At 45.2% G+C, this 23066-nt stretch overlaps 1 protein-coding gene across 1 annotated transcript in view; it reads left to right on the top strand.

Annotated features, from left to right (window-relative positions):
* The window catches only part of TRAPPC3L (trafficking protein particle complex subunit 3L), a 180900-nt gene extending 169648 nt beyond the window's left edge, over positions 1-11252 (top strand). The window contains exon 6 of the mRNA XM_069726177.1: positions 10958-11252. Within this exon, the coding sequence (XP_069582278.1) occupies positions 10958-11077 (120 nt within the window). The 3' untranslated portion in view covers positions 11078-11252. The remainder of the gene's footprint in view (positions 1-10957) is intronic.
* The last annotated feature ends 11814 nt before the right edge of the window (positions 11253-23066 follow it).

The raw sequence follows: 23066 nt of genomic DNA, 5'->3' as shown, positions 1-23066 counted from the left end.
AAATGTTGTCACTTGTGGGGGGTTTCAATGTTTAGGCACATCAGGGGCTCTCCAAACGCAACATGGTGTCCCATCTCGATTCCAGTCAATTTTGCATTGAAAAGTCAAATGGCGCTCCTTCGCTTCCGAGCTCTGTCATGCGCCCAAACAGTGGTTTACACCCACATATGGGGTATCGGTGTACTCAGGACAAATTGTACAACAACTTTTGCGGTCCATTTTCTCCTGTTACCCTTGGTAAAATAAAACAAATTGGAGCTGAATTAAATTTTTTGTGAAAAAAAGTTAAATGTTCATTTTTATTTAAACATTCCAAAAATTCCTGTGAAGCACCAGAAGGGTTAATAAACTTTGTGAATATGGTTTTGAGCACCTTGAGGGGTGCAGTTTTTAAAATGGTGTCACACTTGGGTATTTTCTATCATATAGACCCCTCAAAATGACTTCAAATGAGATGTGGTCCCTAAAAAAAAATGGTGTTGTAAAAATGAGAAATTGCTGGTCAACTTTTAACCCTTATAACTCCCTAACAAAAAAAAATTTTGGTTCCAAAATTGTGCTGATGTAAAGTAAACATGTGGGAAATGTTACTTATTAAGTATTTTGTGGGACATATATCTGTGATTTAATTGCATAAAAATTCAAAGTTGGAAAATTGCGAAATTTTCATAATTTTCGCCAAATTTCCGTTTTTTTCACAAATAAACGCAAGTACTATCAAAGAATTTTTACCATTGTCATGAAGTACAATATGTCACGAGAAAACAATGTCAGAATCACTGGAATCCATTGAAGCGTTCCAGAGTTATAACCTCATAAAGGGACAGTGGTCAGAATTGTAAAAATTGGCCCGGTCATTAACGTGCAAACCACCCTTGGGGGTAAAGGGGTTAAAGTCCACTTTTTTTCAATTATTTTGTGCTGCTTTTCCTTTTTTTTGAGTTTATTACTTTTTGACCATTGGATTGCTGGTCGGGAGAGCTCTGCATGCCTTGTAAGGTAGTAATTTGATGCTGTTCCAATTTTTTCACTTTATATATATATATATATATATATATACCGTATATACTCGAGTATAAGCCGACCCGAGTATAAGCCGACCCCCCTAATTTTGCCACAAAAAACTGGGAAAACTTATTGACTCGAGTATAAGCCTAGGGTAGAAAATGCAGCATTTACCGGTGAATTTCAAAAATAAAAATAGATGCTCCATACCGTTCATTATTGCCCCATAGATGCTCCATATACAACTGTGCTATATAGAATGCTCTGCACCGTTGATTATGGCCCCATAGATGCTCCTTATAATGCTGTGCCATATATGCTCTGCACCTTTGATTATGGCCCCATAGATGCTCCTTATAATGCTGTGCCATATATGCTCTGCACCTTTGATTATGGCCCCATAGATGCTCCTTATAATGCTGTGCCCCATATATGCTCTGCACCTTTGATTATGGCCCCATAGGTGCTCCTTAGAATGCTGTGCCCCATATATGCTCTGCACCTTTATGGCCCCATAGGTGCTACTTATAATGCTGTGCCCCTTATATGCTCTGCACCTTTATGGTCCCATAGGTGCTCCTTATAATGCTGTGCCCCATATATGCTCTGCACCTTTATGGCCCCATAGGTGCTCCTTAGAATGCTGCTGGTGCTGCCATAAAAAAAAAAAAAATCACATACTCACCTCTCTTCTCAGGACGCCGGCGCTTTCAATATTTACCTGCTCCTCTGCGGCTCCGTCTCCAGCACTGACGCTCAGCAGAGGGCGCGCACTGACTACGTCACAGCGCCCTCTAACCTGAGCGTCATTGCTAGAGGACGCTGCAGACGGAGCCGGAGCGAGGAGCAGGTAATTATAGCGCTGCGCTCCCCTTACCTGCTGCGGCGCGGTCCCTGCAGTCCCTGGCTTCTCCGGCGCTGCAGCTTCTTCCTGTAATTGAGCGGACACATGGCACCGATCATTTACAGCAATGAATATGCGGCTCCTCCCCTATGGGGGTGGAGCTGCCTATTCATTTCTGTAATGAGCGGTGCCATGTGACCGCTCAGTGCAGGAAGAATCTGCAGCGCCGGAGAAGCCAGGGACTGCAGGGACCGCGCTGGGAGCAGGTAAGTATGACTACACAGCCCCCGCTCCCCCTCCCCTGCTGACACCCGGGTATATGACTCGAGTATAAGCCGAGAGGGGGACTTTCAGCCCAAAAAAATGGGCTGAAAATCTCGGCTTATACTCGAGTATATATGGTATATATATATATATATATATATATATATATATAATTTACTCAGTACATATACATAAGCATGCTGTTTGACATGTTAATACACAATAAAACAATATCACATAACACATCACTTTACATGTGAAACATACCCGTTTTATTAGGAAAGTGTGCAAAGGTATGCAGGACATAATCTAGCCCTCCATACACCCCTTAGGCCCTTACAATTATTTGTCACTCTTTACACATTTTTAGGGGGCCATTATGTGTCACTCTCTCCAAATTTTTAGAGAGTCATTATGCATCACTCTTTCCAGATTTTTAGAGGGTAATTGTGCTGTCATGGTTTGTTTGGAAGTTTTGGCTGGGACCTCAGGAGTTAAGACTTTTCAGCCTCTCTCTGGCTGTGTTAGGGCTTTATATGGCTGCAGCTGGACTCTGGTCTTTGTCAGTTATACCTCTGACCTCGGCTGAGTAGTTTGACCCTTGTGTGCTTGTGTCTTGTGCCTGCTAATGTGTGTTATCCTGTTACTGACCCGTTCTGTCCCCTATTTTTGCTATTGTCTATTGATCTTACACTGCTCATTCATTCTGCCTGGTTTCTGACGTTTGGCCCGTTCTGACCACTCATTTTGCCTGACCCTGGTACTTTTGCTGCCCTCTCCGGATTCTAACACTTGTCTGTATTTGATTCATCTTTTGTACCTCGCTTCTGTATCTCACTGACCTTTCGGTTTTGACCTCAGCTCTCCTGACCTTCTCTTGTTCTGTTGGTGCCCGCTGTCCTCCGCTGTCTTCTCTGGAAGCGCTGCGGCTTGCTCCGCCTCCGGTTCGACCCCCAGCAGTCACGTGCCGCAGGTCCTGCATGCCAGTAGTTGCTCCCCGTCCTAGTAAGCTTTCCGTGCGCTGCATTGCCCCACTCTTCCAGAACATAGCGGAATACATGTACTGAGTTAGCCTTACCAGTTACGGTGTTCCTCACATGTGCTTCACTCACTCCAAATTTTTAGAGGGTCATCATGCAGCACTCATTCAAAAAATTTTTCTTCCAGGGTCTATGGCAGTCCCTCCTTCTAATTTTTGGCACTTCTTGCATTGTCCATATAGCCTTTGAGAGTTTGAGTCCCTCCTTCATAAATGAAACAGCATGTGTATGACCATGTCAAACACGCCACATGACCAAATAAGGTAGTAAAATGTTAAAATTACATTTACCAGTGACTACCAGTGGGTGTAGTTTTATTTCCTTCTCCACTATGTCAAACAAAAACAAAAGAAAAAAAAAGCGAAGGTCATACAGATGGGGATCACCACGCATTGGATTTAGCAAAAATAGAACAATTTTTATTACACTGCAATATACATGAAACAAGCAATACAGAAAACAGACAGTTTAAAAACAATTAAAAAAGGCAACACACTTGTTCCTTAGAAACAGAGCCCATAATAAGGCCTACACCTGCGCTAAAGCAAAGCAGGCTATACCCAATAGGAAAAATGCCTATATGGACACCACTGTGCATACACTTGTAATAAAATTGAATAGACCCATAGGTACGTATAGATGGACAAACTAAAGGACAATCCTATAACAAAATCGCACTTGCACGGTTTTCACCACAAGATGCTGCCTTAAATACAGCCATAAATGCTAACCCTCATGTCGACATGTCCCTTGCTTTGGCATACACAGAGGCAAAAAGCCTCACTCATATCACCAAATAAGACTGCAGGTAACTAAGCCTGCACAAAGTCCCATGTGCAGCCATATAATACAATACCAATAACGTGTATGACGCAGTCAAATGCGCAGGTGAAGCGGAGACCCAACGCGTGTCGCCCCACAAAGGAGGCTTCGTTAGGGGATCAATATAACAGAAAATACCCAAAAGTGACACCATTCTAAATATCGTGTCATCGTGTGCAAAACTACATTCAAGAAGTTTATTAACTCTTCAGGTGCTTCATGAGAACTAAAGCAAAGTGGAAGGAAAAATTGAATATTTAACTTTTTTCACCAAAAATTTACTTTTGAACCAATTTGTTTTATTTTCACAAGGGTATCAGGAGAAAATGGACCACAAAATTTGTTGTGAAATTTCTCCTGAGTATGCCGATACCTCATATGTTGGGGAAATCCAGTGCTTGAGTGCATGGCAGGGCTCAGAAGGGAGGGAGCACCGTTTGACTTTTTGAACGCAAAGTTGGCTGATATCAATGGTGGCGCCATGTCGCGTTTGGAGACCCCCTCATGTACCTAAACAGTGGAAACCCCCCAATTCTAACTCCAACCCTTACTCCAACACACCCCTAACCCTAATCCCAACCATAACTTTAGCCACAACCATAACCCCAACACACCCCTAACCCTAATCCCAATCCTAATCTTAACCCTAACCACAAACCTAACCCCAACCCTAACCATAACCCTAACGCACCCCTAACCCTAATCCCAACCCTAACTTTAATCCCAACCATAGCCACAACCCTAACCCTAGCTCAACCCTAACCCTAACTTTAGCCTAACCCTAACCCTAACTTTAGCCCAACTCACTTTAGCCCAACCCTAACTTTAGCCCAACTAACTGTAACCCAACTAACACACTGATCAAAATAAGCCAATAGTAAAAATCTCCTATTGTTGCAGGGTGTCGGCCGTCAGATCTCGGTGGGCGCACTGCACATGCCCCCCACCATTTTCTCTCGGAAGAAGATTCTGGCGGACCGGGGGACTTCACGGGGGGGGGGGGGGTTGCAGGGACAACGGAGGTACCGAGGGGATCGGGGGACCCTATTTCTTCCTCTGATGTGGACTTTTTTTTGTGGTCGCTGTTATAACGTAAAAACCAACCTGAATCATGTTCTCTGGGGTGTCAGCTACCCCCTTGTAGCCGAGACCCTGGAGAAATTCCGACGCCATTAAAAAGCAGCGCAGTGGCATAAGTACCTTTAACTGATGCTGCTAAAAGGCGTATCGGCGGTCTTTAAGGGGTTAATTTTGCCTTATACCGTTGAATCCAGAAGTCTAGATACACTATATAAAAAGACACACATGCATGTTTTTCTCAATATCTAACATGAAATCAGAATAAACCTTCCCATTTTACGTCAATTAGGATTACTATAAATATTAATATTTGCCAAATGTCAGACTAATGAGAGAAAGAATGATTTAAGGCATTATTATTTTGGTGAAAATTTAGCAATTTGAAACTTTGAATTCTTATACTCTTGAATCAGAGAGATGTGTCACACAAAAGAGTTAATAAGTAACATTTTCCACATGTCTACTTTACATCAGCACATTTTTTTAAACAATTTTTTTTGTTAGGAAGTTATAAGGGTAAAAAGTTGACTCATTTTTCTAACAACATTTGCAAAAATATTTTTTTAGGTACAACATCACAGTTGAAGTGACTTTGGGGGATTTATATGACAGAAAATACCCAAAAGTGACAACATTCTAAAAACTGCACCCCTCAAGGTGCTCAAACCCACATTCAAGTAGTCTATTAACCCTTCAAGTGCTTCACAGGAATTTATGGAATGTGCAAAAAAATGAACATTTAACTTTTTTCAGAAAACTTTTTTTCAGTTTCTCCTAAGCATGTCGATACCCCAAATGTAAGGGAAAACAACTGTTTGGTCATACGGCAGAGCTTGGAAGGGAAGGAGCGCCATTTGACTTTTTGAATACAAAATTTGCTGGCGTAATTAGTAGACGCCATGTTGCATTGCGAGAGCCCCTGATGTGCCTAAACAGTGAAAATCCCCCACAAGTGACACCATTTGGAAACTAAACCCTTCACGGAACTGATCTAGATGTGTGGTGAGCACATTGAACCATCAGGTGCTTCACAGAAGTTTATAACGTTGAGCAGTGAAAAGAAAAAAAAATCATGTTTTCCTCACAAATATGTTTTAGGCCCATATTTTGCATTTTCGTAAGGGGAACAGGAGAAATTGCACCATACAATTTGTAATTAAATTTCTCTGTGAGGAAGAAAACTACTGTTTGGGTGCATGACAAGGCTCGGAAGGTAAGGAGTGTCACATGAATTTTTGAATCTTAACTTGGGAATAGGACTGCCAATATGCAAGGACCCTTGACGCGGGTTGGCAGCTTAAATATTGTGGCCATAATATCTACCAATACCTTGCATACATTGTTATGTTTTTGGTGCACTGTATATTTTTCCAGGGTGCGGCTGGGCCCTAGATGGCTCTGTATACTGTGGCCTCTGTTCACACAGGATGCATTATGGTTAGCCCGCTATATGGCATCATTAATAGGCTTTGAGCCATATACTTTGCATTTCTGTGTGAACACGCCACATACAGACTATTTGTTTGCACAGGTGCACCAAGTGGCCAATTCCTGATTGTAGGGTGGCTGCCTTATCGGTATTATTGCACCTGTGTATCTGCCATCTTAACTTGGGTCCGCTGCACCTTGGCTAGTGTAATTGTTGGAGGCCTTGGACAGGTAAGCATCTCTGCCTGTGTACTGGTGTTTTTTTTGTCCAGAGAGGGAAAGCCAATGACTGGGGGCCGATGTTTATAACCTAGGAAGGAGTTAATACCCATGAATCTTCCCAGGCTATGAATATCAGCCCGCAGCTGTATATTTAGACTTTACTGGCTATTAAAATAAGGGACCCCCCCAAAAAAAACTATGTGAGGTCTTCTATAACTAATAGCCAGAAAAGGCTATGCAGACAGCTGCGGGCTGATATTAGTAGCCTAGGAAGGGGCCATGGATATTGAACCCCCTGGCTACAAACACCAGCTCTCAGCTGCCCCAGAAATGGCACATCTCTACTATGCACCAATTCTGGCACTTAGCCTCTCTCTTCCCACTGCCCTGTAGCGGTGGCATATGAAGTAATATTTGTGGGGTTGGTGTCAACTTTGTGTTGTAAGGTGACATCAAGCTGGCTTAGTAATGGAGAGGTTTCAATAAGACACCTATCCATTACTAATCCTATAGTTGTTAAGGGTTTAAATAAACATACAGCCAGAATAAAGAATTTGAATGAAATAAAACACCACACAGTTTGCCATCTTTATTATACAGCTAATCTATGCGACGCCCTCGATCTCCTGTAATAAAAATAAAATAATAAACCAACAGTATACTCCCTGTTCCGACGTAATCCATTTAATAACAAGTGTCCCACGACGATCTCCCCTATAGAGCTGTCACATCAGCAAATTTGACCGCTCTACGGGGCCTCCAGTGACAGGAGATAATGGCTCTTGCAGTGCTATCACTGAAGGGTCATGCTCTCACTTTACAGCACTGCTGCATGAGAATTTTCCCATGCAGCGGTGCAACAAGTGACAGCATGAACTTCAGTGACCTCTGACGGCAGAGTGATCCACTGCGGGAAGATGCCTGCCATCATTGTATCACCGGAGGCCCCTAGAGAGCAGTCACATCTGCCGATGTGACAGCTCTACACAGGAGATCTGTTGTGAATTCTGTGGCAGAGCTCCCTCCTGTGGTCACAAGTGGTACTTCGGCTGATTCTCTCTGTAAGCTTCCGTTGGTGGAGGGAAGTGGTACTGCGGCTTGCTTCTGAGTTTCCTCCCTCAGGTGATGTGGTGAGGTCGTTAGGTGCTGCTCTACTTAACTCCACCTAGTGCTTTGATCCTGGCTTCCTGTTAATGTTCCAGTATTGGACTTGTTTTCATCCTGGATCGTTCCTGTGGCCTGCTGCTCTGCATAGCTAAGTTTTCCTTTGCTATTTTGTTTGCTTTTCTTCTGTCCAGCTTATCTATTTGTTTGCTGGAAGCTCTGGGACGCAGAGGGTGTACCTCCGTGCCGTTAGTTCGGTACGGAGGGTCTTTTTGCCCCCTTTGCGTGGTTTTTAGGGTTTTGTGTTGACCGCAAAGTTACCTTTCCTATCCTCGCTCTGTTCAGAAAGTCGGGCCTCACTTTGCTAAATCTATTTCATCTCTACGTTTGTCTTTTCATCTTACTCACAGTCATTATATGTGGGGGGCTGCCTTTTCCTTTGGGGTATTTCTCTGAGGCAAGGTAGGCTTATTTTCTATCTTCAGGCTAGCTAGTTTCTCAGGCTGTGCCGAGTTGCATAGGTAGCGTTAGGCGCAATCCACGGCTGCCTCTAGTGTTGTTGGATAGGATTAGGGATTGCGGTCAACAGAGTTCCCACGTCTCAGAGCTCGTTCTATGTTTTTGGATTATTGTCAGATCACTGTATGTGCTCTGACCTCTATGTTCACTGTGGTACTGAGTTGCCTAATCATAACAGTACAGGAAGCCAAAGTACTAATGATTCTCAATAGAGGGAAAAAAGAAGTTCTGAGACCATTTTTTTTTCTCTGCACTGTGTTTTGCCTTTTTTTTCCCCTAGTCATTTGGGTGGTCTGTGATCGCTTTTCTAAGATGGTCCATTTGGTACCCTTGTCTAAATTGCCTTCCTCCTCTGATTTGGTGCCATTGTTCTTCCAGCATGTGGTTCGTTTACATGGCATTCCAGAGAATATCGTTTCTGACAGAGGTTCCCAGTTTGTTTTGAGGTTTTGGCAAACCTTTTGTGGTAGGTTGGCATTGACTTGTCTTTTTCCTCGGCTTTCCATCCTCAGACTAATGGCCAGACCGAACGAACCAATCAGACCTTGGAAACATATCTGAGATGTTTTGTTTCTGCTGATCAGGATGACTGGGTGTCCTTTTTGCCTTTGGCTGAGTTCGTCCTTAATAATCGGGCTAGCTCGGCTACCTTGGTTTCGCCATTTTTCTGCAACTCTGGGTTCCATCCTCGTTTCTCGTCAGGACTGGTTGAGTCTTCGGACTGTCCTGGTGTGGATACTGTGGTGGACAGGTTGCAGCAGATTTGGACTCAGGTAGTGGACAATTTGATCTTGTCCCAGGAGAAGGCTCAACGTTTTGCTAATCGCAGACACTGTGTGGGTCCCCGACTTCGTGTTGGGGATCTGGTTTGGTTATCTTCTCGTCATATTCCTATGAAGGTTTCCTCTCCTAAGTTTAAACCTCGTTTCATTGGTCTGTATAGGATTTCTAAGGTTCTTAATCCTGTGTCTTTTCGTCTGACCCTTCCAGATTCTTTTTCCATACATAACGTATTCCATAGGTCATTGTTGCGGAGATACGTGGCACCTATGGTTCCTTCTGTTGACCCTCCTGCCCCGGTTTTGGTGGAGGGGGAGTTGGAGTATATTGTGGAGAAGATTTTGGATTCTCGTGTTTCAAGACGGAAACTCCAGTATCTGGTTAAGTGGAAGGGTTATGCTCAGGAAGATAATTCCTGGGTCTTTGCCTCTGATGTCCATGCTCCTGATCTTGTTCGTGCCTTTCATGTGGCTCATCCTGGTCAGCCTGGGGGCTCTGGTGAGGGTTCGGTGACCCCTCCTCAAGGGGGGGTACTGTTGTGAATTCTGTGGCAGAGCTCCCTCCTGTGGTCACAAGTGGTACTTCGGCTGATTCTCTCTGTAAGCTTCCGTTGGTGGAGGGAAGTGGTACTGCGGCTTCTGAGTTTCCTCCCTCAGGTGATGTGGTGAGGTCGTTAGGTGCTGCTCTGCTTAACTCCACCTAGTGCTTTGATCCTGGCTTCCTGTCAATGTTCCAGTATTGGACTTGTTTTCCTCCTGGATCGTTCCTGTGGCCTGCTGCTCTGCATAGCTAAGTTTTCCTTTGCTATTTTGTTTGCTTTTGTTCTGTCCAGCTTATCTATTTGTTTGCTGGAAGCTCTGGGACGCAGAGGGTGTACCTCCGTGCCGTTAGTTCAGTACGGAGGGTCTTTTTGCCCCCTTTGCGTGGTTTTTAGGGTTTTGTGTTGACCGCAAAGTTACCTTTCCTATCCTCGCTCTGTTCAGAAAGTCGGGCCTCACTTTGCTAAATCTATTTCATCTCTACGTTTGTCTTTTCATCTTACTCACAGTCATTATATGTGGGGGGCTGCCTTTTCCTTTGGGGTATTTCTCTGAGGCAAGGTAGGCTTATTTTCTATCTTCAGGCTAGCTAGTTTCTCAGGCTGTCCCGAGTTGCATAGGTAGCGTTAGGCGCAATCCACGGCTGCCTCTAGTGTTGTTGGATAGGATTAGGGATTGCGGTCAACAGAGTTCCCACGTCTCAGAGCTCGTTCTATGTTTTTGGATTATTGTCAGATCACTGTATGTGCTCTGACCTCTATGTTCACTGTGGTACTGAGTTGCCTAATCATAACAGAGATCATCGTGAGACAATTGTTATTAAATGGATTACATCGGAACAGGGAGTATACTGTTGGTTTATTTTATTTATTTTTTTTACAGGTGATCGAGGGCATCGGGGATTTGCTGTATGGTGAGTATGTGCTGTATGTGTGTGTATGTGTTTTTTTCTTTTTACACTATAACAGAGAGAATGCGTTTCTCGCATGCAACGCTGCAGCAAAACCGCAGATCTTTTTAAACCTGCGGTTTTGCTGCAGATTTGCCTGACTCAATGATAGTCAACGGGTGCAGAAATGCTTTTCAGATAACCCCTTTAATACACTAGGCAGTTTTAGCTAAAACAATATATTGGTAAGTGATATATTTTACTATATATAAATCAAGATCAGAAATCTCTTTACACTAAAAGTAAATTTGAAACCATGCTGTCCATTACCATGTCTGATACAGTGTAGTAATGTCTTTCTTTCATGTTGTTACTGAATAGTAAAGGCTGTGGAAATTAAATAAAGTATTTTCTCTTACAGGTCCACCTACCGGCTGATGTCACTTTTGTGCAAGACAGACTCAAGGGAGATGACGTCACGGAAATAGGAATAACATTTCTTAAAAAGACTGATGAAAGGAAATCCAAGAAAAATAAATGAACAAAATGGTTTCCGTTGCCAGAGGAAAATTTTGCTTATCTCTGTAGCTAAATATATAGACATAAAAAGTCATTTTTCTATTGTTTTAAAATTGTTTAAAAAATGATTGTCATTACAAATGTGATATCAGTCCTGTGTACATTAAAAACAACATAAAATGATGATGTTAAAAACACTCCATCGCTACTAGAATTTTGTTTATAAAGATGGTATAGCATTCTACTGTTTGTATCTCACTATCAAGCCATGAATACGAGTTTATGACAAAGGTAAAATATACAACATTGGCCCCCAAAGTTATGATTTTAAATGATAACATATCGCTTTATGATTGGTGGGGATCTGACCTATGGGACCGCCACTGACCCTGAGAATGAATAGTAATGCAGTTCTGGTGTATCGCTGCCTCCCTTTATAAGATTTCCCTGTAAAGCAGTGTTGCCAGCTGGGGGATGGTACCGAGAACTGCAAATGGCTTCATTTACTTAATTGGGGCAGCACTACTGTGCCCTTCTGAGGAGGGCATAGCTACACCAGCAGAGATCACACTTTTACTGCATCTCCTATTGGTATGCTATCACTTTATCCGATTGGAATGGCTCATATCTTGGCTCCAGAACAATCTTTATAGGTTTCAAATATTGAAACTTGGGACTAGAGATGAGCTTTTCATTTCATAGGATCCTGTTCCATTAGCCACGTCAGTACTACGTGGCTGCCGGATCGGAACCCTATGAACCTCCTCCTTACTTGCCAGAATCCCAGAGACTCTACAGATTTGTAGACCTGGTGTGATGTTATGTCACTGTTGCGGCATGACATCGCATTGGGCCTTCTGATCAGAAGAAGTGCACAGTATTTCGGCTACTGGGATATGGTTTACAGGGCTCATGTCCAGTGGCCACTACTGACATGGTTCCTTGACCAGGGTTCTGTGAAATGATTTGCTCACCTCTTCCTGGACTATAATTTTCAGGGAAAATTGGCGATGAGTTATAAATCCAATGAACTGTAGAAATCTAATCATATATTTAATAAGTCCTTATGTATAAAAGTGAGGTAAAGCTGTAAAAAATGAATACAGATGTTATAACACTGAAATGTCCAAGCTGATTGGCTGGACCTTCTAGCTAGTGACATGCTCCACAGATGAATACAGATCAATGGAACTGTCTGTGGTTGGTATTGATGTTGAATATGGCTCAGACAGCAGTTGTATGCTGAAAATACTGTAACCTCAGGCCATTCTAGTTTGACGGATCATTGCACAATACCTTAAGTGGCAAATGTAATTTCAGAATAAAAGAGCAGGAAGACACAAGGTCCAAACCGCAAGGTATAGTTCTTCCTAATAAAGCTCAAAGCTGGTACTCTGTAGCGCAGCTACCGGGGAAGCAAGAGGGTGCGGGCGCCCCGGGCCCGGTGCTCTGAGGGGGCCCACCCAGGGCTACGCTACTGTGACTGATACTGATACAGTTACATTCTGCGGAAAAGCAGGGAGAATCGATCTCCCTGCTCTGCCGCCCGGCCGCTATGGGGCCCCTGAGCAGGTGGGGGGGGCCCGGTGCCAGCAGTGGGCCCCCGCCATCATCGGAAGATCAGCTGTACCAGCATTTAGCCCATCATCCCCCTGTCAGTGTCGCGTCTGACGTCACCGACACTGACAGCGGGTGCGATCACGTCACTGCCCGGTGCCCACTGTTAGGAGGAGGTGAGCGGGAGCAGCACAGGAACCAGGGAGAAGAGAGGTGAGTATTTATTTATTTTTTATGGGGGCCACCTTATTACAGGGTCGTGGCTATGGGGGGGCTGCCTTATTACAGGTTCTGCCTATAGGGGTGCTGCCTTATTACAGGGTTTGACTATAGGGTGCTGCCTTATTACAGGGTCTGACTATGGGGGCTGCCTTATTACAGGGTCTGCATATGGGGGTGCTGCCTTATTACAGGGTCTGACTATGGGGGCTGCCTTATTACAGGGTCTGCCTATAGGGGTGCTGCCTTATTACAGGGTCTGACTATGGGGGCTGCCTTATGCTATAGAGTCTGCCTATGGGGAGTGCATTATACTATATTGTGGACTATTTGGTGCATTATGCTACAGTATATGGAGGCTATCTAGGGGGCCATCGTACAGTATGGAGATTACAGTGTGGTGGTTATTATACATTGTTGGAGCCATCAAACAGTTTGGGGGCTACTAAGGAGTCAGTATACTGTGTGGGTGGTAGTATACAGTGAGGGAGCATTGTACTGTGTATAAGAGAGCATCATACTGTGTATAGGGGAGCTGTACAGGGGAGAGACTATGGACATTATTAAATGTAAAAGTGGGCACTTTTTGTTATAGGGGAACTCAGGTTACTGTGACTATCAAAGGGTACACAGGGCAATATTACTATCTAGGGGGCAAAATGTGGGCACTGTTTTCTAGGGCACTTGCACCCGGCATTACTATATTATAGAGGGGTGCTTTAAAGAGAGCACAGAGTACCGCACAGCAGGTGCAGTAATAGGGTCACATACGGCAGCAGCGGCTCAGTATTGGGGTATCAGGTGCAGTAATAGGGTCACATACGGCAGCAGCGGCTCAGTATCGGGGTATCAGGTGCAGTAATAGGGTCACATACGGCAGCAGCGGCTCAGTATTGGGGTATCAGGTGCAGTAATAGGGGACAAATATGGCAGCAGTAGCTTAGTATTGGGGTATCAGGTGCAGTAATGGAGACACATACGGCAGCAGCGGCTCAGTATTGGGGTATCAAGTGCAGTAATTGGGACACATATGGCAGCAGCGGCTCAGTATTGGGGTATCAGGGGCAGTAATAGGGACACATCGCAGCAGCGGCTTAGTATTGGGGTATCAGGTGCAGTAATAGGGTCACATATGGCAGCAGTGGCTCAGTATTGGGGTATCAGGTGCAGTAATAGGGACACATACGGCAGCAGCGGCTCAGTATTGGAGTATCAGGTGCAGTAATAGGGTGACATACGGCAGCAGAGGCTCAGTATTGGGGCATCAGGTGTAGTAATAGGGACACATACTTCAGCAGTGGCTCAGTATTGGGGTATCAGGTGCACTAATAGGGACACATACGGCAGCAGCGGCTCAGTATTGGAGTATCAGGTGCAGTAATAGGGTGACATACGGCAGCAGCGGCTCAGTATTGGGGTATCAGGTGCAGTAATAGGGTCACATACAGCAGCAGCGGCTCAGTATTGGGGTATCAGGTGCAGTAATAGGGACACATACGGCAGCAGCTGCTCAGTATTGGGGTATCAGGTGCAGTAATAGGGTCACATACAGCAGTGGCTCAGTATTGGGGTATCAGGTGCAGTAATAGGGTCACATACGGCAGCAGAGGCTCAGTATTGGGGTATCAGATGCAGTAATAGGGACACATACGGCAGCAGAGGCTCAGTATTGGGGTATCAGGTGCAGTGATAGGGACACATACGGCAGCAGCGGCTCAGTATTGGGGTATCAGGTGCAGTAATAGGGTCACATATGGCAGCAGAGGCTCAGTATTGGGGTATCAGATGCAGTAATAGGGACACATACGGCAGCAGAGGCTCAGTATTTGGGTATCAGGTGCAGTAATGGGGACACATACCGCAGCAGCGGCTCAGTATTGGGGTATCAGGTGCAGTAATAGGGTCACATATGGCAGCAGCGGCTCACTATTGGGGTATCAGGTGCAGTAATAGGGACACATACGGCAGCAGCGGCTCAGTATTGGAGTATCAGGTGCAGTAATAGGGTCACATATGACAGCAGCGGCCCAGTATTGGGGTATCAGGTGCAGTAATAGGGTCACATACAGCAGCAGCGGCTCAGTATTGGGGTATCAGGCGCAGTAATAGGGTCACATACAGCAGCAGCGGCTCAGTATTGGGGTATCAGGTGCAGTAATAGGGACACATACGGCAGCAGCGGCTCAGTATTGGAGTATCAGGTGCAGTAATAGAGTCACATATGGCAGCAGCGGCTCAGTATTGGGGTATCAGGTGCAGTAAAAGGGACACATACGGCAGCAGCGGCTCAGTATTGGAGTATCAGGTGCAGTAATAGGGTCACATACGGCAGCAGAGGCTCAGTATTGGGGTATCAGGTGCAGTAATAGGGTCACATACAGCAGCAGCGGCTCAGTATTGGGGTATAAGGTGCAGTAATAGGGTCACATACGGCAGCAGCTGCTCAGTATTGGAGTATCAGGTGCAGTAATAGGGTCACATATGGCAGCAGCGGCTCAGTATTGGGGTATCAGGTGCAGTAATAGGGACACATACGGCAGCAGCGGCTCAGTATTGGAGTATCAGGTGCAGTAATAGGGTGACATACGGCAGCAGCGGCTCAGTATTGGGGTATCAGGTGCAGTAATAGGGTCACATACAGCAGCAGCGGCTCAGTATTGGGGTATCAGGTGCAGTAATAGGGTCACATACGGCAGCAGAGGCTCAGTATTGGGGTATCAGGTGCAGTAATAGGGTCACATACAGCAGCAGCGGCTCAGTATTGGGGTATAAGGTGCAGTAATAGGGTCACATATGGCAGCAGAGGCTCAGTATTGGGGTATCAGATGCAGTAATAGGGACACATATGGCAGCAGAGGCTCAGTATTTGGGTATCAGGTGCAGTAATGGGGACAAATACCGCAGCAGCGGCCCAGTATTGGGGTATCAGGTGCAGTAATAGGGTCACATACAGCAGCAGCGGCTCAGTATTGGGGTATCAGGCGCAGTAATAGGGTCACATACAGCAGCAGCGGCTCAGTATTGGGGTATCAGGTGCAGTAATAGGGACACATACGGCAGCAGCGGCTCAGTATTGGAGTATCAGGTGCAGTAATAGAGTCACATATGGCAGCAGCGGCTCAGTATTGGGGTATCAGGTGCAGTAAAAGGGACACATACGGCAGCAGCGGCTCAGTATTGGAGTATCAGGTGCAGTAATAGGGTCACATACGGCAGCAGAGGCTCAGTATTGGGGTATCAGGTGCAGTAATAGGGTCACATACAGCAGCAGCGGCTCAGTATTGGGGTATAAGGTGCAGTAATAGGGTCACATACGGCAGCAGCTGCTCAGTATTGGAGTATCAGGTGCAGTAATAGGGTCACATATGGCAGCAGCGGCTCAGTATTGGGGTATCAGGTGCAGTAATAGGGACACATACGGCAGCAGCGGCTCAGTATTGGAGTATCAGGTGCAGTAATAGGGTGACATACGGCAGCAGCGGCTCAGTATTGGGGTATCAGGTGCAGTAATAGGGTCACATACAGCAGCAGCGGCTCAGTATTGGGGTATCAGGTGCAGTAATAGGGTCACATACGGCAGCAGAGGCTCAGTATTGGGGTATCAGGTGCAGTAATAGGGTCACATACAGCAGCAGCGGCTCAGTATTGGGGTATAAGGTGCAGTAATAGGGTCACATATGGCAGCAGAGGCTCAGTATTGGGGTATCAGATGCAGTAATAGGGACACATATGGCAGCAGAGGCTCAGTATTTGGGTATCAGGTGCAGTAATGGGGACAAATACCGCAGCAGCGGCTCAGTATTGGGGTATCAGGTGCAGTAATAGGGTCACATATGGCAGCAGCGGCTCACTATTGGGGTATCAGGTGCAGTAATAGGGACACATACGGCAGCAGCGGCTCAGTATTGGAGTATCAGGTGCAGTAATAGGGTCACATATGACAGCAGCGGCTCAGTATTGGGGTATCAGGTGCAGTAATAGGGACACATACGGCAGCAGCGGCTCAGTATTGGAGTATCAGGTGCAGTAATAGGGACACATACGGCAGCAGCGGCTCAGTATTGGAGTATCAGGTGCAGTAATAGGGTGACATACGGCAGCAGCGGCTCAGTATTGGGGTATCAGGTGCAGTAATAGGGACACATACGGCAGCAGCGGCTCAGTATTGGGGTATCAGGTGCAGTAATAGGGACACATACGGCAGCAGCGGCTCAGTATTGGAGTATCAGGTGCAGTAATAGGGTGACATACGGCAGCAGCGGCTCAGTATTGGGGTATCAGGTGCAGTAATAGGGTCACATACAGCAGCAGCGGCTCAGTATTGGGGTATAAGGTGCAGTAATAGGGTCACATACGGCAGCAGCTGCTCAGTATTGGAGTATCAGGTGCAGTAATAGAGTCACATATGGCAGCAGCGGCTCAGTATTGGGGTATCAGGTGCAGTAATAGGGACACATACGGCAGCAGCGGCTCAGTATAGGAGTATCAGGTGCAGTAATAGGGTGACATACGGCAGCAGCGGCTCAGTATTGGGGTATCAGGTGCAGTAATAGGGTCACATACAGCAGCAGCGGCTCAGTATTGGGGTATAAGGTGCAGTAATAGGGTCACATACGGCAGCAGAGGCTCAGTATTGGGGTATCAGGTGCAGTAATAGGGACACATACGGCAGCAGAGGCTCAGTATTGGGGTATCAGGTGCAGTGATAGGGACACATACGGCAGCAGCGGCTCAGTATTGGGGTATCAGGTGCAGTAATAGGGTCACATATGGCAGCAGCGGCTCAGTATTGGGGTATCAGGTGCAGTAATAGGGACACATACGGCAGCAGCTGCTCAGTATTGGGGTATCAGGTGCAGTAATAGGGACACATACGGCAGCAGCGGCTCAGTATTGGGGTATCAGGTGCAGTAATAGGGTCACATACGGCAGCAGAGGCTCAGTATTGGGGTATCAGGTGCAGTAATAAGGACACATACGGCAGCAGAGGCTCAGTATTGGGGTATCAGGTGCAGTGATAGGGACACATACGGCAGCAGCGGCTCAGTATTGGGGTATCAGGTGCAGTAATAGGGTCACATATGGCAGCAGCGGCTCAGTATTGGGGTATCAGGTGCAGTAATAGGGTCACATATGGCAGCAGCGGCTCAGTATTGGGGTATCAGGTGCAGTAATAGGGACACATACGGCAGCAGAGGCTCAGTATTGGGGTATCAGGTGCAGTAATAGGGACACATACGGCAGCAGCGGCTCAGTATTGGGGTATCAGGTGCAGTAATAGGGACACATACGGCAGCAGCGGCTCAGTATTGGGGTATCAGGTGCAGTAATAGGGACACATACGGCAGCAGCGGCTCAGTATTGGGGTATCAGCAGGTTGGTAATAGATGGTGATGGGCTAGAATATGAGAAGTGAAATGTGTCTTTGTTGTATTCTCTGCAGGTGAGTCGTTGCTGGAAGAAGTTGTCATGTTGGTCTGGGCCAGATGGAAAAGATGGGAAAAGTGAATGATTCTATCAGAAAGGACGTCAGCAGTAATTCATCTGTAACTGTGCAGTGATCTCTTATATGTTCTGTAGGACTGTTATCTACCACTGACCATATGGCGGTAATATCCATGTTGGTCGTTATATAGAGATTATCTTCAGTAATAGAGCGGTCATCTGCTGAGGTTCTCCAGTATTAGGGAGCGTCACCCATTTGTAATGAAGGTTACCTGGTTAGGGGCCCACTCAGAAGTTTCGCCCCCCCTGAACCAAAACCCTAGCTACGCCTCTGCTGGTACGGTCGGGGTCGTCACGACAATACCCTTCCTTCACCAGTCATTCCAAATCAGAAAAAGAGCATTGGTACCGGATAAGAATGAGTCAGACAAAGGCTGGTTCAAACTCAGTGCATGCTCATGTGTCTACACGGTGTAGCAACGTCACAGCAACTGACTTTATTTCCTGATACACAACATTATATGGTCTATTGGGGGAAGGTGTGCAGAGGGCGGGGTTAGGCGGGGTTTAAGCAATATATCTAGTATTCAGTCTTTCTGGTTGGTCCTGACGTCATCTGATGGATCCTCCTGTCTCCACATCACTTCAAGTTTCGACTTCAACAGAAATGATACTTAGTTTCTGGAATGTGAAACTTGCTTCTTTAGCAGAAGCAAAATTAGGGCAAAGGTGAATACTGGCAGCCATGTTAAATACAGTTACATTTGCATTAGCAAGCGAAGGGGAAAAACTTATTGTTTCACAGCATAAGAAAATATAAAAGTACAAAAGTGTATAAAAATATATATTTTCACCTTGACAGTACTTCTACAGAAATTCCAAGGAGTGTGAAGCTCAATGCTGGATTATTTATCTGCTGGCTGATTAAAGGCATTTTATGTTTTATTTTTTTCAATATTGTAGCTATTTATTCAGATAAACTTGCATAGGGATGGGAAAACTAGACGTTCCTCCTTACTGCATTATCTGTATGGACATGCGAGCAGTAGGCATGGCAGGTACAATATATGGGAGTTAATTGACAGAGAAATTGCATAATTATTTGAATTCTCCATAGAGTGATGGAGTGCAGCCTCCTAAACAGAGAATCACAGCGGCATACAGAGCATTATCCGTGTGTATGGCGTTAAACTGGTTAAACTGGACAAACCCATACGATAGATCTGGGGATTTATTATGATGGAATATAGGCTGAACTGGATGGACAAATGTCTTTTTTCGGCCTTACTAACTATGTTTCTATGTTACTATGTAGATGATGGTTGGGCATTCATTCAGCTGACAGCTATCTCTCCAAACTGCTTCATAGACATGACTATTTCGCTGGGTTGAGTGTTCTTGTGTTTTTAAAGAGGAAAGGAGAGAAAGTGACAGCCACACATCTCCGGCATGAACTTACCTGCTGAAGAGCAAAAGGGTCAGGCATTAACAGTAACCTGGAGATATAGGTTAATATGCAGGTTAATAGTGTTATGAAGCTGCCCAGCCATTGAACTGACAGTGAGGCGGCTCCCTCTTTTTGCACATATAAACAGTTGCCCTTTCACAATTGGCACTTCACTGTATGGAAATTAGTCGTGACCCTTGTGGTGTAGCATAAAATCAAGTTCTTCCACTTCCATATGCAAATTGCCTCTTCTGAGAAAAAGAGGACTTAAACTCTATAGCGCCACCTGTTGGAAGTAGCGATTCTACAAGTCACAATCAACTCTTTAACGAGTCGTGCAATATGACTTAGGATAAAAGCCAAATCAGTATCTCAATTCGCAGACACGGTGTTTCGGGCTTTTGGCCCTCGTCAGTGCGAAGCATGAGAACTAATTTGGCTAGGTGAGAGGCTCTGGACTGGGGTCTAAGGGGTATCGTTTCTCCTTATGGAGAGTGACATACCATCCCTGGCTTGTCAAGGTAAGGAGGCTTATTCGCCGTGTAATGCTCCTCTGGGAAATATAATATGCAAATTGAATCTTTTTCTCAGAAGAGAGTGGTGCTAGAAGACAGTTTAATGCTTACCATCTAGCCATTTATTCAATTATATTACCTGATATGGTAGATATATCGACGATTTGTTGTTTATTTTCTCCACTGATCAGAATTCTTGGAGCATATTTGCATTTTCCGTGTTTCTCAATGACAATGATATTAATTTAAAATTTACAATTGAAGGTCATACACAAATTGCATCCTTTTTGAATTTTATGCTAAAGGGGAACCGTTAAACAAATAGAGATGACACTAAAATATACAGGAAACCAATCAAGTTCATTCTACATGCCACTAGTTGCCACCCATCACCCGTTATAAAAACACCTCCCAGTTGGTGAATTTGTTAGGGCTCGTATAACATGCTCAAATGACAATAGTTCCAATAAAGAATGTAATATTATCTAAAACAGACTTACCGTATGGGGAACAGCAAATCGTTACAAAAAGAACACAAGATATTGCTACATCTAAGACGAGACTAAGTTTTCATATAACAGAGGATGCAAGAATAATAATCGAGAATATTGCTCCAGCTATTACTACAGACAGAGAATCATACGGGGAAAACTAGCCTGTATTATACCAGGATGAAATCTTATCACAGATTTTGTATTCAGGGGTTAATTTTTCTGCACGTCCAGCAGCGTCTTTGGGCAGCGTTGGACTGGAGTCGTTTGGGCCCACCAGAGAAAATCATTCTTGGGGCCCACCATGCTTAAGGCATACCAGCTGCAGAGTCTTACCTTACCTTCCATCTAGTCAAGCTGTTAATCAGGGAATTTTTTTCCAACTATATACCTGTCCAAACAAACGCACGACAAACCAGCAAAACGCTCATTTGTTGGGTACAATGATTTTTATGCTTGACTTAAAAACATCCTTATCGGCAGCAGATCATTTTGTGTAATTAAGACAAGTACTGCCGAGAACAATGATCTATCTATATAATCGTCTAAGGGGCACTTCCGTCTGTTTGTCTGTCTGTCTGTCTGTCACGGAAATCCCAAGTCGCTGATTGGTCGCGGCCAGCCGACATAGCGTTTTAGCAGTCTGTTAAACCGACTGCGTTACACCGCGGCATAGCGCGGTGTAACGCAGTCTGTTAACGCTGCTACCAACACCGTGTGATGAACGTTTTACTATTGATGCTGCCTATGCATTAATAGTAAAAAGATATAATGTTAAAGATAATTTATAAAAAATGGTGCTATTCTCACCCTCCGGCGTCCACTGATGCGTGCGAGCGGCGAGGCTGCCACCAGCTTCCGTTCCCAGAGATGCATTGCGAAATTACCCAGATGACTTAACGGTCTGGCGAGACCGCTAAGTCATCCGGGTAATTTCGCAATGCATTTCTGGGAACAGAAGCTGGCGGCAGCCTCGCCGCTCGCGCGCATCAGTGGACGCCGGAGCGTGAGTATATAACTATTTTTTATTTTAATTCTTTTTTTAACAGACATATGGTGCCCACACTGCTGTATACTACATGGGCTATGTTATATACTGCGTGACTGATATATACTATGTGGCTGCTATATACTATGTGGCTGTGCTATATACTACGTGGCTGTGCTCTATACTACGTGGCTATGCTATATACTACGTGGCTGCTATATACTATGTGGCTGTGCTATATACTATGTGGCTTCTATATACTATGTGGCTGCTATATACTACGTGGCTGCTATATACTATGAGGCTGCTATATACTACATGGCTGTGCTATACACTACGTGGCTGTGCTATATACTACAGGCTGTGCTATATACTACGTGGCTGCTATATACTACGTGGCTGTCTGTTATATAGTACGTGGGCTGTGTTAAATACTACGTGGCTGTGTTATATACAACGTGGCTGTGCTATATACTACATGGCTGTGCTATATATTACGTGACTGTGCTATATACTACGTGGCTGTGCTGTATACTACGTGGCTGTGCTATATACTATGGCTGCTATATACTACGTGGCTGCTATATACTACGTGGCTGTGCTATATACTATGGGCTGTGCTATATACTACGTGGCTGCTATATACTACGTGGCTGTGCTATATACTATGTGGCTGTGCTATATACTACATACTACGTGGCAGTGCTATATACTGCATGGCTGTGTTATATACTATGTGGCTGCACTATATCCTGCACCCTGAACCCCCAACATCCAGCGCCCCGAACCCCCGACATCCTGAGACCAATCAGCGAGAGATGCAGTCCAGCCGCGAATTGACGCAGGAATTTAAACCACGCTTCGCTGATTGGTTGCGGCTGGCGGCCGCAACCAATCAGCGATATTGGCGCGGGATTTAAACACCACTTCAGGAATTGGTAGCTCACGGCCAGCCGCGACCAATCAGCGATATTGGTGCGGTATTTAAACACTGCTTCGGTCATTGGTCGTGCCCGGCCGGTCACGACCAATCAGTGACAGGCGCAGTCCAACCGTGAATTGGCGCCAGATTTGAACCACGCTTCGCTGATCGGCCAGCCGGGCGCGACCAATCAGCGATATTGGCACGGAATTTAACCCCCACTCACAGCGCGACGTACATACATACATACATACAGTGGGGCAAAAAAGTATTTAGTCAGTCAGCAATAGTGCAAGTTCCACCACTTAAAAAGATGAGAGGCGTCTGTAATTTACATCATAAGTAGACCTCAACTATGGGAGACAAACTGAGAAAAAAAAATCCAGAAAATCACATTGTCTGTTTTTTTAACAATTTATTTGCATAT

The sequence above is a fragment of the Ranitomeya imitator genome, chromosome 5, assembly GCF_032444005.1.
Source record: "Ranitomeya imitator isolate aRanImi1 chromosome 5, aRanImi1.pri, whole genome shotgun sequence".
Lineage (NCBI taxonomy): Eukaryota > Metazoa > Chordata > Amphibia > Anura > Dendrobatidae > Ranitomeya > Ranitomeya imitator.
This window is presented reverse-complemented; position numbering and strand designations above follow the sequence as displayed.